The sequence below is a fragment of the Pterocles gutturalis genome, unplaced genomic scaffold (assembly GCF_000699245.1).
Source record: "Pterocles gutturalis isolate BGI_N339 unplaced genomic scaffold, ASM69924v1 scaffold35214, whole genome shotgun sequence".
Lineage (NCBI taxonomy): Eukaryota > Metazoa > Chordata > Aves > Pterocliformes > Pteroclidae > Pterocles > Pterocles gutturalis.
The window spans coordinates 1-15,358 of NW_010131914.1; the positions used below are offsets into that span (position 1 = coordinate 1).

Below are 15,358 nucleotides of genomic sequence, written 5' to 3' on the forward strand. Positions count from 1 at the left end.
GTACAGAGGCCAGGCTTATGTGAAAGCAAATCACCCTTCCAAATATATGGGAGCTCAAAGCAAAATGCAGTCAGAACAAGCTTGCCCATAAAGGTATAACCCTGCTGATTTCAAAAAAAGTCGCCAAAATTAGTACTTTCTTTCATTCATAAGTGAAATCTTAACTTTAGTAGTGACCCTTAAAACTAGGGTCCCTAAAGTGTGTCATCGCCCTGGCTTGGCTGACCCATGGCTTTCACATGACTGCTAGAGAAAGGCAGGTTGAATGGGGGGTGAGGGAAAGCCAGAGTTCCCCTGCCTCCGGGGAAGGCGGGGTTCCCTCCCCGCAGCAGATGTTTCAGAGGAGCCATGAGGACCTGCCAGTCCCTGCTGCAGGTCACCACGCGGGCAGGCTTGAGCACAGAGGTGATGGCTTTCACGCAATAAACCTTAAGCACCCCCTTGGTGTGCTCGGCATGCTCAGGCAGAAGAAAGCAAACCCATGTGTGAATTCATGGGCTTTACTGAAAATAGATGTGTGAAAAGGTGTAAAATCTGTTTTCTGTGGTGAACAGGTTTTATTTCAAAGATAGGTAAAAGGAAAGAGCCATTCCAGGGATGGCAGTACCCAACTTTCAAACTATTATTTGCATTTCACAGGTTTCTGCTGTTTGAAAACCTCATTCTTTTAAGAATAATAGTCTTGAGAGCAGTAAGTATGATGTCAATTTATGGTAGCTCTGCCAATATAGTCAATTTAAAGGCAATTCACTGTATGGAACAATATTTATTTCCTTCCAGTTTGTTTCCTAAGCTTGGTTCCTTTTTTCTCCCTCTTAACCTATCCCATAAACTGGAAAGAAAGCTAAAACTGACAGTCTATTTAGACAGAAGCAAACTGAAGGCTGCATCCTTCTGACCTTTATCAGCGTACACAGAGCGTGAACTTACCACCACCATTTTCCCATCAACCAGTCTTCTCTTTATCGTAGTCTCTTTGCCATTCCACTTCTGCACTTGCACCAATGCCCCCTTCTCCAAGGTTATGACACTCTGCAAAGGCCAAGAGAAGAGTTTCAAACTGCAGTCCAAGCTTTCCAGATTAGAGTAACCATTCACTTTATGTTCATCAAAATCCACGTTCTTGTCTAATGACAGGCTTAGTAACATTAGTTTCAGCACCATACTATTTCTTCTTTCAGTGGTTTCTTTGTATAGTTTGGAAAACTCATAGTGCACTAAGGGGGTAGGAAAAACTCCTCCTGGTGCTCTTCTAGGAGATATCCAGACAACTCAGAGATCATCAACCCCCTTACCTTGACTTTCCGGTCATCTGCTGTCGTTTCATCAAACTGCTGGCCCAGTTTGAAAGAGATCATTGTATTTTTGAAGGTGCTTTCAGTTCTGATGGTTACTATGTCCCCTTTCATACTGATGATCACATCAGGCTTTGCCAGGCCACCTAGTTTCCGGGTAGCTAAGCCCACTCCTAGAAATCAGAAACAAAACTATGACTACACTCTAGCAAGCAAGAAACTCTGTATCCTTCCATAAATCTTCAGTGGAAGGATAAGGTACAGCTTCTTCTTGAGTACTCTAATGCCTGATTCAGGTGAGACACTAATTAGCTTGAATGTGGAAGTACTGCATTCAGAGGCTGAGGCAGCGGCAGTCAGTAGAGTGCACCTTCAGCATGAAATAAAGATACACATGAGTATATGTGTGTGTGCATTTAGCTAAAGGAAACACAGATGGTTACAAATCTGCATGAATTTGTGTAGAGGTAGAATGGGTAGAAAAAATTCAGAAGAAATGTCTATTTCTCCTAAAAGTTTGCAAAAATCCTTTTTCAAAAAAATTCTTGACAAATCTGCAAATCTGCACTTTTGTTAACCAGCTGCATGGCAGAAACTGGATACTGAGCTGCCGATGTTCTGGTGCTTATTCATTAAAACATATGCTGGAGGCTGGGCAATTCCTAGGTTGCTACTAACATCCCTTAAGGACCCTTACGCCTAAACCTCAGTGAAAAGTACATATATAAAATATAAAAACGTTAAAGTATGAGAGTGAAGAGCTGCAGAGACATCCAGGAAAAACTGCATGTCTGGTGCTTTTGGGTCCAGTTCATTGTCTACAGGTTGTGAGGTCTGGGGCAAATTAGAATGAAGGCCACTGATGATGTATTGCTGTTTTATGAAAGCAGAAAAGGCACAGCTATAGTTATTTCTTTTGTTAATGCTGTGCTATATTCAGATGAAAAGATCCATATAAAAGGATGTAAAGTTACCTGTAAAGTAGAACACTATTTGCAGTAATTATTCGATACTGAAACAATTCTGTTCAGATCTTCAGAAAAATATCTGTAGCTGGACTTTCATCCCACATTTACTCTGGTTAATTAATTAACTGTGGTTCTTTTGTTAGCCAGTTTAACATTTCAAATAAAGGGAATCAGTGTCTCAGTGAATCATTCATGTAGCAAAAGAAATGCTGTAGCTCACTGTCTGTGCACTTGCCACACAGGAATGAAGCCAGCATTAAAATGAAAAACAATGCCTAATTTATTACATTCCTGGCATTCTTCAGTAACAGATAGATTCATTCATAGGATTTAGACCTCTGAAACCAACGTGTCATGAGACATCAGCTCCATTATATATTGTAAATTATCACAAGTCACGAGTCACAAACATAAAAAAATGCTGCATCTCCATGGAGTCTTCTCATTGCGGAAAAACAGATTAGATCAGGTCAGTTCAGTTAGACAGAAGTAAATTTATTACAGTAATTCAGCACCTGCTTTTCTATTTTTCCATTTTAGATGCCAAAGGAAATGAATGAACTACCCTAGAAAAGCAATTAAAGTGCTTTTGTGGCGAGGAAGAAGGCACCATTCATGAGTAAAGCATAAGATGAAGAAGAGACATTCTCAAAAGAAAAAAAAAAAAAGAAAAGAAAGAGCACTTCTCACCCAATTCTTTCATATAGTCATCAAAATTTTCACTGGAGACGAGTTTCCAGGTTCCCACAAATCGGTTACACATTGTATTGGCTTTGTGAGGCAGTGGTCCTGCGGAGAGAGGCAGTGGTCAGAGCAGCTCTTGGTGAGAGTCAGAGAGATTGTGTGCCTGTCTCAGACCTCGCTGGCCTCCTTTTAAAGGTGCCCGGTCCCTGTAGCAGTCAGGAGGGGCCAATAGGAAAGGCAGTGCCAGGGCAAGACAATGTGCACCTTGTCCAAGGCGGCTGTGTCAGTACCAAGGCTCTGGGTGACGCCTGCCTTGGCTTCCTCCACTGAATAGATCAGGACACTGAGAGGGACACGTGGGGACGGGGATGTGAGGTTACCACCGCAGCCTCAGAGCAGTCAGGGGACACCGCGGCGGGGTCTCAGCACCATGGAGTCACCAAGCACAAGAGCACTGCACCCATATGAAACCCAGCTTTGACGGTCCTCCCTGTGCTGTTCTCCTACTGTCACCATTACCACTGCTGTCACCAGTGTGCTAGTCAGGTGAATCAAAGCCATGTGCGTTTTGAGGAGGAACTGTCAAGAAGCTGTTGTACATAGTGTGGGGTTTTTTTACCTTCGCGATCCATCCTGAAAAGTCTCTGTGTGCTTTATCATCTAAAGGCAGAACTGAACTATGTTGTTCTCTTCTCTCCTTTGCACCAGAGCAATGATCCCAAGCTGTTAGTTCTTCCCTGCACATACCCCATGCAGCACCACAAAGAGAAGCAGCAGCCAAACTTTTCTGCCTCCCTTCTTCCACAACAGGGCATGTTCAGAAGATCACTGCATCAGTGGAGGTCAGCTCTTGTGCTTGGCAGGTAGATGGCAAGAACAGAGGCTGGGTCATTGAAGGGCTTATCACCAGTTCAAAGTCACTTGGTGAGAGGAGAGTCGTTTTACTGGATTGGGAGGAGGGCATATACTGCTCTCTTTTTGCCCTTCTGCACCTGGATAGTTGGTCTGTCATAGACTTAAGGGCAGATTTAAGACAGGGCCATCATATAAGGCCTTGAATTCAAATGTGTACTATTGTTGTCAGATATCTTCAAGTCTCTCTGCTCCCATGAAGGGCAATAGCTTTTTCTGTGCCATGTGAAACGGCACACTCAGGCCAAACACCTTCTACCTCCAGGTGAGGTGACATAAAAACCTGACATAGAAAACTTTTCTTCCAGTGGCATTACTGCATGGATTAGAATGTGTCTGCGTGCCTCCATTGTTGTGACCTAAACTTTCACACAATGACAGAATGGTTGAGGTTGCAGAGACCTCCAGAGGTCATCTGGTCCAACCCCCTGCTCAAGCAGGGCCACCTAGAGCTGGATGCCCAGGACCATGTCCAGATGGCTTTTGAATATCTCCAAGGATGGAGACTGCACAACCTCTGGGTCCATGTTTCCCTTGTACTGGGGAGCCCAGAGCCGGACCCAGCACTCCAGATGTGGCCTCACTAGTGCTGAGTAGAGTGGCAGGATCATCTCCCTCGACCTGCAACACTTATCCCAGGGCAACCCAGGACGCCATTTACCTTCTTCACCACAAGGGCACATTGCTGGTTCATGTTCAACTTGGGTGTCCACCAGGACCCCTGGATCCTCTTCTGCAAAGATGAGTTTGAAAGTTTGAAAAGTTTGAGTTTGAACTTTCAAAACCTTTTTTTTAAGAAGTACATTTAGAACTATTGCCTTGTGGTTAGTAAAAACCAGTCACAAAGAACAAATCCATAAACCAAATGTGTACATGACAGGCAGAAATTTAAAGCATTGTAATCCACGACACCTCAAGCTATCTGAAACTATTTAGTGTTAGACTGCATCAACTGTAATCGGTCTTTCCCCTTCCTAAACCATGTTCCTGGAGAAAATGATTACTTGCTGCACGAAAGGATTAAATGGCTTCTTTCCTGTTTGAATGAACAATAGTCACCTGTTTGTCTTTTTACATGATTGGACTTTCTGTGTTATGACTACCTATAGGGACTTTTCAGATCTACATTTTAAAGACATAGGAATACTGGAATGATAGGTTGTGGGACAAAATTTCTTGTGTTCAAGGCAGAAAGAGTGAGATGGAGCTGATGCTGGGCCAAGGAGGGTGAGGTTTGGCTCTTGTCTTGAAAGCTGTCATATGCAGGCAGGGGAACATGCTTAAACAGGAAAACAATACAACCTGAGTCAGGAAAACATTGTATTCTTTGGATTATACTGTGTTTGTGGGGAAATAACAGGGTCTTAAGTCACAAATTTTGACTGTATATGTAAAACATTCTCATCCCATCAGTCATAACATCAGCAAGAGTAAATTGAGGAGATATTCCCATTACTGCTCAGGTCTAATTACAGGGCAGTGTAAGGAAGGAAAGTCTGTAGTGACTGAAAATTAAAACAAAGAAGAATTCTTTTTCCCCAACAATAGGAAGCAGATGCTGTATCTGTAATGAGCAAATAGATGTCAGTCTTTGAAGGTGTTGTCCACACAATGCTCTTCTGAAGCAGAGATGCATTATATCACATTTTTTCTAAAGAATAGCTAGCTCTTTTATCCAATCTCTGGAAATGAGAGAGCTCCTCCTAAATGAAATAATCTCTTATTTCTCAAGGAATAATACAAAAATATTCTACCGTTGCTCCTCAGGCATTCTTTGTTCTTTCATTCAATTGTCTTATCCACATAAAGGCACTTTAACAAGACGAAGTCGGTGCCTTTGGGAAATAAAAGATGACTGGAACGTTGTAAAATCAGGCCCAAAGAAATTACAAGAAGAGCAAATTGGTCAGAATAGAACAGCTATACTGCAGTACCAGTAACCTTAAGAACAAAAGTGACAGAGAATTATTTATACAGACAAAACCCCAGTCTTAAGCAGTCTCAAACAATGTTGACATTGCTACCATCTATCTCTTTGTCACTAAGAAAAATCAGCACTTTCATTTAAAGGATTTAGAGTCTAGAAAGAAGAAGAACAGAGAATTATATATTCAGTAGAAATAATATCTGCGGAAACCAATCTTTTCTTCAAGTTTAAAGAAAAAAAGTGTCAAGGACCATGAGTATATGTGATAAGAGGGAGCTTTAATCCCTTTTTTTTGCTTATGGTTGGAGCAAAACAAGATTTGAAATCAATACACTAAAAACTGCAGAGAGCTAAAATACAGAGCTAAAAATGTAAAGAGACTATTTAAAGAAACAGATACAATAAATTTATGTAAATTTCTGTAAAGAAAATGTGGTCTGAGCAAATTTAATGCCAAAAAAAGACCACATGAAATCCCTAGGAGAGTAATGAAGAAAACAAAAATAAAAGCAGAGAACAGAGGCCAAATGTCTGCCTTGCTGAGGACACCAAGGATGTTTTAAGATTGACTCTATGGAGCCAAGGGATTGACTCTGAACACAAGGCCAGCAGTCTTCCCAACAGCTCTTCTGGGGGGTGCTAACAGCCTTTTGTACCCTTAGCTGGGGCATCCCATGGGACCAGACCAAGACTGTTCGGGGCAGACTGCGGAGCTGGGTGCACATCGGGCTTGACTGGCCAGAGTGCAGAAGTACTCTGAGTCTCTTCCAGTGGAAACAAAGAGTTAAAAGAAAAACAGAAAAATAACAGAAAGGTTAAAGCTCAGAATAAGCCTTGCTTCATCTTTCTCCTAAGCTGCTAAAAATCTGAGGGTGTGAGTCCCCTTTCCCTCTTGTCACCCAAGAAAACGTGAGAAACCTGTAAAGGAGCAGTGAGCAGATATGCTCACCAGGCAAAGATCTCCTCTCAGCATTCAAAGGGACCTGCTGCGATGACCTTGTCACCCATGGCATTTGTGGGGGTTTGGTGAGATCCTCCTTTTTCAGAGAGGAAGGCTATGGGATGATTTCTGATTTTTGGAGAATAGTTCGCCTCTAAAGAAAACACAGCAGTCCAGTGCTGCTCTGCAGCCAAGGACAAGACACTGCTCTGCCTTTACCCCTTAGAAGTATGTGCTGTCACCTCCATCCAAGTCTGAGAGCACACACCTTTGCCAGAGAGGAATTATCTCCATTTATTCAAGAAGTCACTATTCTGCTATTCTCCTATTTTTGGAGAATAAGTTTTGGCTTTCTTCAGTGAATAAGTTTCAGACATGTTCATTCTCTAAGAAAAGGATCATTAACACTTCATTATGGTGCCCACTTAATTAAGGTTTATAGACAGAAGGTCTTTTTACTGAAATTTCCAGTCACTTAAGTTTAAAATGTTTTTGGTTTTGTTTTTTTAACTAACAAATCTTGTCCTCGATTCATTCACAAAGTCTGAATTCATTCACTAGGTACTAAAATAAATGGTGACATTTTCAGAAGAGATTACCTGCCTCTGAAAAAATTGGGCTGTGAATGTCACAATTGTAACTGCAGGCTTTATTAAGAATGAAGGCTTTTTGCAAAATAAAGGCTGCTATAAGAGTATTGAAAGTTTCACCTCTGAAATATAGTATTTCTATATCTGTGCAAAATAGGATATATTTAACTATGGTCTGATCTTTAATATCTATATATAGCTTGTTTAAGTCAATGTTGTTGCTTATAATCATCTCTCCCACGTAGGTTTTCTGCCACTAAACTGTCATTTTATCCCGGCTTTTGTAAACAATTTTGGTGCTAAGTAGTTTCAGTATTGTACGTATGGGGTACTCTGAAGTATGCTTCCTTCCGCTATGCAACTGCTGTTCTTTAGGGTGATGAGATTTCACAACCAATGAAGCCAAGGTAAAAATAGGGGAGCAGTTTCTTAATTTTTTTTAAACATTTTATGCAGAATTTACTGATAGTCTTTTGGAACTGCTCTTAAATGACTCCTTAGCTCATCCAGAGGGCAGAAGTCCTTCCTTTTCTCGTCCCCTGTCCTGTTGTATTAATAGTGCAGAAACTTGGGAACAGTCTGAGTCATGCAGAGGAAAGTTCAAGTGCAAGAGGTCTCTGCTGCTGGCAGTAGGGACTCAGCATCCTCGCGTCTGGCACCTGACCTCAGGAATGTCAGGAATATGTGGAATTTGGTTCAAAGATCTTAGTCACAAAGCTTGAGATACGCTTATTTCCCCATTTTGGGGTTACTGCACGCCTTGTCAGACTCTTCTTGTCCAGGTTTTCCCTAGACCTCTTAAATTTTTTTTGTCCTCAATTTGAGCCCTCACAAGTGTAGAAATAAGGGCTTCTGTGGACACAAAGTTTTGAAACAGCAAGCCAGGCCTAAGGGCAGTAGAAGGTAGTTTGAGAATAAGAAGAGTTGAAAAATATGGTGTCCAAAGGGCTTTGCATCTAGAGAGGCTCATGTTCCCAAGACTGATCTACCCTAATGAGCTAGTAGAAAATACATATATAGGAAATTAAGGAGTTTGTTGTACCACTAGCAAACTTTTACAGGCTTTTAGTAATCCTGAGAATACTTTTTAAGCTATGATTCTTGATTCAAGGCTTTTTGTCTAATCTAGGATGAAAAGAGATGTTAAGGAAAGGGACATTAACAAAATAATCACAGCTGAGAGCTACCATAGCTATAATTTCACACTTCAGGTAGAAGAGGACAAGATCAAGCCACTTGAGATGATCCTTGGGTTTAAAACTGTTGGCATTTGTGCGAGGAGGAGGTGCTGCGTTCCCTGCTCCCTTTGGAAGCCAACGTCGGACATCCAACACCCTCCTTCCCGCCCCAGGGACAACACCCCTCACTCCAAGAGGAGAGAAGTGGCCCCATTACTCCCCTTGCTGCACACAGACTCCTTGCAGTGGGTAACCCACACACAGCGCTCACCGGAGGATGTTCTGCATGCAGGTCTACATCTATCCCTGTCACACCAGAAGTGCCATTCACTGGATTGTCTCCGACTCTCTTTCAGCAGTGAGATGGGTGACAGTTACCGGCTATGGTAGTAGCTGTCACATGATGCTTTCCCACCCAGCACCCATCCCTGTGTTGCATCCCCCCAAACCCCTTTCTGACAAACTCCAGCACCAGCACTGGTTGTAGAAAGCTGAACATTTTATTGAATAGCCACAACAAATTAGGCTAGCTGCATTTAATTGTTTTGGGATATATCTGTAAAAAGCACAGTTCTCTTTAAAATGCATTTGTGGAGTTATTCTCCTTTGGTTAAGTTAAGTTTTTCTCCAGCTTTAAGCATTAGTCCTATGTGAAGATGGCTTCTTCATGCTTTTTCATAAACTCTTTTGGAGGTAACATTATTCATGGTGCATTCCTGGAAAGAAAAGCAAATTTCATCAGTTTTTAGCCCTCACTAAATATTTGTTAGTCAGAAGGTAGAGAATTACCTATCCATTGGGAGCCAGTATAAGAAAGAATTCAGATTTAAAAACCAATTGCCAAAGCAGTGAAACTCAAGTCTGAGAGCTTCAGAAGCAGAAGTCTAAAATATTTCATAGAAGAGCAGGACTGAAAAAAAACATCAAAGGACTGTTCCAGCCACCCCCAGGAGATTTCTAATCTCGTTTTAAAAGCCTCTAAAGAAGGCTCCTAGGTCTTCTGTGGATAGTGATTGGATTCTGGAGCTGGGCATTGGTCTTTTTTTTCCTTTCACCTTTTGCAGCTGTGGCTTTTCTTCTTCACGCAGGCGTGCACGACAGACACACACACACACACACACACACACACAGAGTGTCCTACGCAGCTTTCAGACTTGCGGCTGTTGGTGTCAGCCTCTGCGTGTTAGGCTCTGTCCTCATGTATTTTCCTGTTAGATCAAACTCTGTTTTCTGCAATCTTTCTTAATGAAGTTGTTATGAAAACCTATTTCTATTTGTTCTCCTCTGGTCTCTAGCCAAAGAAATTTAAATATTAAATTCATGGACATATTCTTTTTCTCTAGGGAAGGGCAGAACTCTCCAGGAATTTTGTGTACATGTATAATTTTGTAGCATGTAGGAATCTAAGCTCCCTTTTATGAACACAGTTTTAGTCCCCTCCTAGATTCTTCAAAGTGTCTTTCCTAAAACTGGAGAGCAGTGCTGGGAAGCCCCGAACTGCAGGTGGGCCTCGTTGGCACCAAATCAAGCACAATTCTCTTTGAGCAAATAACACCAACCAATGGAGTTCAGGTACAGGTTTCTCTTTTTTTAGCTACAATATCATATTATTGACATAGTTGTCAGTGATCCATAGTATGATTCCCACAGATTGCTGTTGAGTCTCTGCTGGAGATGAACAGGAGTATTTTGCGGACGCACTTAATATGGACTTTGCTAATGTTTCCTCTATACTGTCAAGGTTTTAAAGATTCTGATGTATAAAAATTTCCCTCACAGAGATGCTTTTTTTTTTCCCCTCCCTACTCTTTCCTAACCATGTCTTGCTCTGAATGGAGAACAGGCACCTCCTTACCATTCCATAAGTTCAACACCATTTCAGCTTTAGCATCTACTCCAGACTCATTTAGAGAGACTTCTCGCCAAGTGCACAGAGCCCTTTCAGATGCTTTCACTCCCCACATTTGAATCCAAAGTAATACATGCACAAAACATGAAGTCTGCACAATGAATTCAGTGATTAAGTAACAAAAAATGAACTCACTATCACCAGGTTCCCATCCACCACTTTTCTCTTTATAATAGTCTCTTTTCCATCCCACTTCTGGACCTGGTTCAGTACGCCGTTGTCTAGGGTTATGACATTCTGCCAAAGGAAAAAGAGCAGAAGAGAAGACTGTCTACATGTCCAACAGCACAGAAGCACAAAGCATCTGTAGCACTCTGACCTTTAAAGGCACCATTTTCTACACTGGATGTCAAAATCACAACTCTGTCCTCCTGCTCCCACATCCTTTTTAAGAGACGTGTTTGGAAAGTGCCATTTTTCAACTCACCTTTGTTTTTCTGTCGTCTGCTGTGGTCTCGTCAAACTCTTCACCCAGCTTGAAAGAGATCTCTGTATTTTTGAAGGTACTTTCTGTTTTGATGGTTATCACATCACCATTGATGCTGATAGTTACACTGGGCTTGGCCACACCAGCCATTTTCCTGGTAGCAAAGCCCACACCTGTAAATAAGACAGGGCACTATGAAATTTTTATCTTTACACAATGTTTTTCTGTTATTTGTTGGGGGAAAAAAAGACTTCACTGATTATTTGTGCTGATTTTCCTATTACTTTCTGAATTTTTAATTAATTCTTTATATTGCTGAGGTTCTTTTGTAACATCTCACTAGCTTGGTATGGTTATAGACCAAGCCAGGTGGGATGACGTAAGTAAATTCTGTCATTGTCGGAATAGCAAGAGCAATATTTTTGAAGACTGATACAAGATTTTAATGCCAGATATTTGCACATACACTTCTTTCAAATAACTGCAGTGGTTTGTACACTAACTTGAATGTTAACTGTATCTAAAAGTAAATATGCAGAAATATATGACAGTTTCTAAGCCACAAAAACAAACAAACAAAAAAAGAAAGCACTTTTTATATTTACAAGTGGCTAGGCTGAATAAAAGGAAATGATTAAGAAATAGCTGGCAATGGCTATGTCCTGAGTAAAATCTGGGGTAAAGATTAAGAGCGCAAGAGTCTTGCTGAAAGCTGTCTGAATGCTGCACCAGTCTCAGTAAGTATTTTACCCCTAATCTCCAAATAAACCCCCAGCTTTTTAACATGTATTGATCCAATCAGTGCAAGTTACCCCATACTTCCCCCACACTACAAGAACATGGAAACCTTTTAAAGACCAATTTTAATTCTAAGCAAGAAGTCTACACCTATAGAGAAGAGTGTTATCCCTCAAATCTTTTGCAAGTATCTGCATGAATCCATGCAATTTTCTTTGTTAATATGCACTGGAGACAGCTACAGAGTTTCATTCACTCTAATAGCCATGACAATTATTTGGTCTCGTAGTCCAGAAGCAATATAAAGAAATTTAGGTGTGTTGCTCTTAGACATAGAGAAACTTGCTGCATTCTAGCATTATACTGCTTTGTACTTGCAAAGGATAAAAACAAATCCACAAAAAATATTTCAGTGAGGTGTTTTACTTTCATTTATAGTGGTACCAAGTAGGCATGCATAGACTTGGTTTACCTGAAACTATTCCTCCTAATCAAGGTTTTTCTGCGTTTTAGGAATTTGACACCACTAATTCAAACAGACAAGTTGTCCAGTTTAAGAACAGCTAATCAAAATAGTCGAACTAAAAACCCCTTGGTAAATAGCATAGCCAGAAAAAGCAAGTAAGGAAAAACATACACATTGAGCATTCTTTCCCTGTCCCAGATATAACAACTCCGAATAACAGTTCTCACCCAGCTCTTTCATATAGTCCTCAAAGTTTTCACTAGAAAGGAGCTTCCAGGTGCCCACAAACTGGTCACACATTTTGTCAGGCTAGATAGGAGTCTTCCACAGGATCAAGCAGAAATGCAGGACAGGAGGATGGTATGAGCTACAGGAGATGAGGAGTTATCTTTAAAAAGGAGCCTTGGCCACATGATGCTCTAGGATGACCAATGAAGAGGGAGTCCCAGTGCCCAGTGTTTTCCTTCCTCCCCTACCCCTCCTTTGCCAGTAGGTCATAGTGTTATTATTCATATGCCCTTACTAGCACAAAGATCACAGTCTTGTTTTTATTTAATTATTTTTGTCATTCAAGAACACTCTACCTTAAAGGCAAGTAATTAAATCATATTGTCTTTGAGAAAAAAAAAGGTAGGCTTGACCTGCAGAGGGTTATGTTCTCTCCCATACTCTTGTCTTTCATTTCAGTCCACCATATCAAATGGACACAGCTAAACTCCGGGACTGCAAAATCTGAAAGGCTCATTGGGATAATTTAAATTGCTTTCCGCACCACTGCAGTGAGAGATTTTTCTCCAGGGAGGCACAGTACTACAGGAAGAAGTGGATTTGGGGCAGAAAGAGAGAGCGCCGGGGGCAGTAGAAGGGTAACGCAATAAAGCCGCTTCCTTGGTTAGGATTTCCTTATCACTGCACCACCTGAATCAATTGACAAATAGGTCTGTATTCTGCTTTTATGTGATGGAGAGGGGATATAGGTCTCTGTGAAAAGCAAAGTAGCAGAACAGATGATTACTCTCCTTTTTGTCCTTCTCTATCTTCTCGATAGGACAAGGAGTAATGATTTTAAACTAAGATTCAGACTAGAAATAAGGAAGACATTTCTTATGATGAGGGTGGTAAAACACTGGAACAGGTTGCCCAGAGAGGTAGTAGATGCCCCATCGCTGGAAACATTCAAGGTGAGGTTGGATGGGGCTCTGGGCAATCTGAGCTAGTTGCAGATGTCCTTGCTTATTGCAGGGGGGTTGGACTAGATGACCTTTAAAGGTCCCTTCCAACCCAAACCTATTCTATGATTCTACCATTCTCCCTTTTGCTCCTGTGCCTTCTGAAGACCTATGTCCAATGACTAGTTATGGCATAAAGCTAGGCTTGTATGACCCCACCAAAGGTCCCTGAACACCTCATTTGGTTTCTGTTCACACTGTTCAGGTAGTAAGCTATTTGAGGCAAGGTGTGTAGAGGCCTGACATAATGAGGTCCACCTTGGCTGATCCCCCTAAGCCCTGTTACAGCTCAGGTCACAAAAAACTATATCAGAAAGCAGTCAAGCAATTTCTTAGGCTTTCCTTCTGGCTGTAACCTGCTATTTCAGTGGCAAGAAGTGCAGACTCCAACCCCTGCAATTCTTTCTAGCTGAACTTGCTCAAAAACTGGGTGCAGTATTCTGGATACAGACTAACAACTGCTGGGGAAAGGGAAATAATCACTTCCATCAACCTGGCAGCTGTGCTCCTGTTCATACAGCCCAGGAGATGGTTTTGGCCTCTCTGCTGCCAGGGCTCTGCTCCCTGCTCACCAGCACCCTGAGGGTCTCTTTTGCAGAGCTTCTCCCTAGCCACTCTGTCCCCAGCCTACATTGCCTCAAGGGCTGAATATGTTTGTACATGTATAATTAGTTACCCTCTTGTGCCTTTAAGACTGCAGACTGTAGGAAAAAAAAAATATATTTCTTGCCTTTTTTTTTTCTTCTTTTCTAGAATAGCTAATTTTAGGTTTGGTCTATTCTTTTTTTGAGTTTTTGCACATGTACTGACTTTGGGCTAATCCCAAAATAAATAAAATTATATTCTAATTGTTGAAGTCGCTGATGCCTTTCCTGATTGGTTTTCTCAGAGTATCACACACTCAGGTCCTCCTTAAAAGGAAACTCTGAGGGACCCTCAGGTTTGTGTCATCTTGGCTATTTTTACTTATTAGTTGCTTGAGAAACACTGGGCCATGTGTAAAAAGTTTGTAAGAGCTTGAGTTCTCAAATCTGGTAAATATATAATGAGTACTTGAAAGTATCAGGTGAGGATTGCTGCAGTGCCTTAGATAAAAAGGATGTGATCTGGCTGAACTCAGCTCCTCTGCTTACTTTTCTTGCCTTTTGGGAACTGTTCTGTGTGTGGCTTACTACAATTAGCATTTATTTCTTTGGAGGGGAAATAGGGCTTTTATATTCAAAACTATAGCCTGAGAGAGGGGATTGGCATTCCTTTGCTGTTAACAGCTGCCTGCAACACTTGTGCTGCTGGAAGAGGTTTTTTTGGGAGAGAGGTGAACCACCTGTTCCATGCAAATCAGTTTGGAGCAGACAAGTGCACCCTCCCTAGGAAGTCAATTACTTGTACTTATTTAGAGTGAATCTGAGCTATTTGTAGATGTCTTGCAAACACGATGACTCAAATATGCAAGATGAAAGCCAGCTTGTGGGTTGACTTGCTTGTTTATTTCAAAGCAAGCAGCTATCTGGGAGCAGGCTCACGGCTCTCACTTGGGATGTATCCTACCGATGGTCTCTTTTCGAGACAGACTTCCAATGACAAGACATAAATTTGTGGCATTAATGTCACCTAACACAAATCCTGCCTGCTCTCTGGGGCAAAGGCCTCGAGTCACATAGCCCTGCTGATAAAGAGTGGAGTACTTAATGGTCATGAAGAAATCGGTGGGGCTCCTGAGTGTGGAAGCTTAGATAAACCTGGGATTTGTGTCACTTGCAGAAGTGTCTTGCCAGCAAGAGTTGGTCAGCCTGGCTAAAAAGCCCTCTCGTCATCAGCACTGATGGGATGTAATACCATCAAAAGCAAGGGCATCTTCAAAAGTGTAGAAACCTCCTTCAAAATAAGATGGGATTTTGAAGGAACCACAGCAGGTAAGAGATAAACCAAGGAAGGGAAGCTGGTGATGGTCCAGCATAGTGAGGAAATGCTGGCAAAGTAAATTCATCATAGAGGGAAGCCCTGTCTCTTAATCCTGGTATGAACTGATGTAGCTGAAGTCTGCCAACAACGATACACCATCTGCAAGGTGTTTTGCGAGTGCTGTGACCTTTGA

General features: G+C 41.6%; 2 protein-coding genes across 3 annotated transcripts; both read right to left on the reverse strand.

Moving 5' to 3' along the window:
• Positions 1 to 899: 899 nt before the first annotated feature.
• On the reverse strand, positions 900 to 3,102 carry LOC104467118 (myelin P2 protein-like; the record flags this gene model as incomplete). Its single annotated transcript, XM_010080756.1, has 3 exons — positions 2,954 to 3,102; positions 1,296 to 1,468; positions 900 to 1,032 (listed from the first exon to the last, which is right to left on the reverse strand). Coding segments are annotated over exons 1-3 (379 nt in total), but the record flags the coding sequence as incomplete, so codon positions are not given.
• A 5,873-nt stretch (positions 3,103 to 8,975) lies between these two features.
• LOC104467116 (fatty acid-binding protein, adipocyte-like) lies at positions 8,976 to 12,402 on the reverse strand. Of its 2 annotated transcripts, none has more exons than XM_010080754.1 (4): positions 12,262 to 12,402; positions 10,831 to 11,003; positions 10,539 to 10,640; positions 8,976 to 9,210 (listed from the first exon to the last, which is right to left on the reverse strand). In XM_010080754.1, the coding sequence occupies exons 1-4, from the start codon at positions 12,332 to 12,334 to the stop codon at positions 9,160 to 9,162; spliced, it is 399 nt and encodes a 132-aa protein (XP_010079056.1). In that variant the 5' UTR covers positions 12,335 to 12,402; the 3' UTR covers positions 8,976 to 9,159. The 2 variants fall into 2 exon arrangements, with proteins under 2 accessions (XP_010079056.1, XP_010079057.1); XM_010080755.1 differs by having other exon boundaries at positions 8,988 to 9,210; positions 10,535 to 10,640; positions 12,262 to 12,377.
• Between the last annotated feature and the right edge of the window lie 2,956 nt (positions 12,403 to 15,358).

Coding starts and splice junctions, on each gene's coding strand:
- LOC104467116 (XM_010080754.1), bottom strand. CDS start 12,334: ATGTGTGACCAGTTTGTGGGCACCTGGAAGCTCCTTTCTAGTGAAAAC. Junction 10,641..10,830: donor CAGACGACAGAAAAACAAAG/GTGAGTTGAAAA, acceptor TTCCTTTGGCAG/AATGTCATAACCCTAGACAA. Junction 9,211..10,538: donor TGGATGGGAACCTGGTGATA/GTGAGTTCATTT, acceptor TTTTCTTTCCAG/GAATGCACCATGAATAATGT.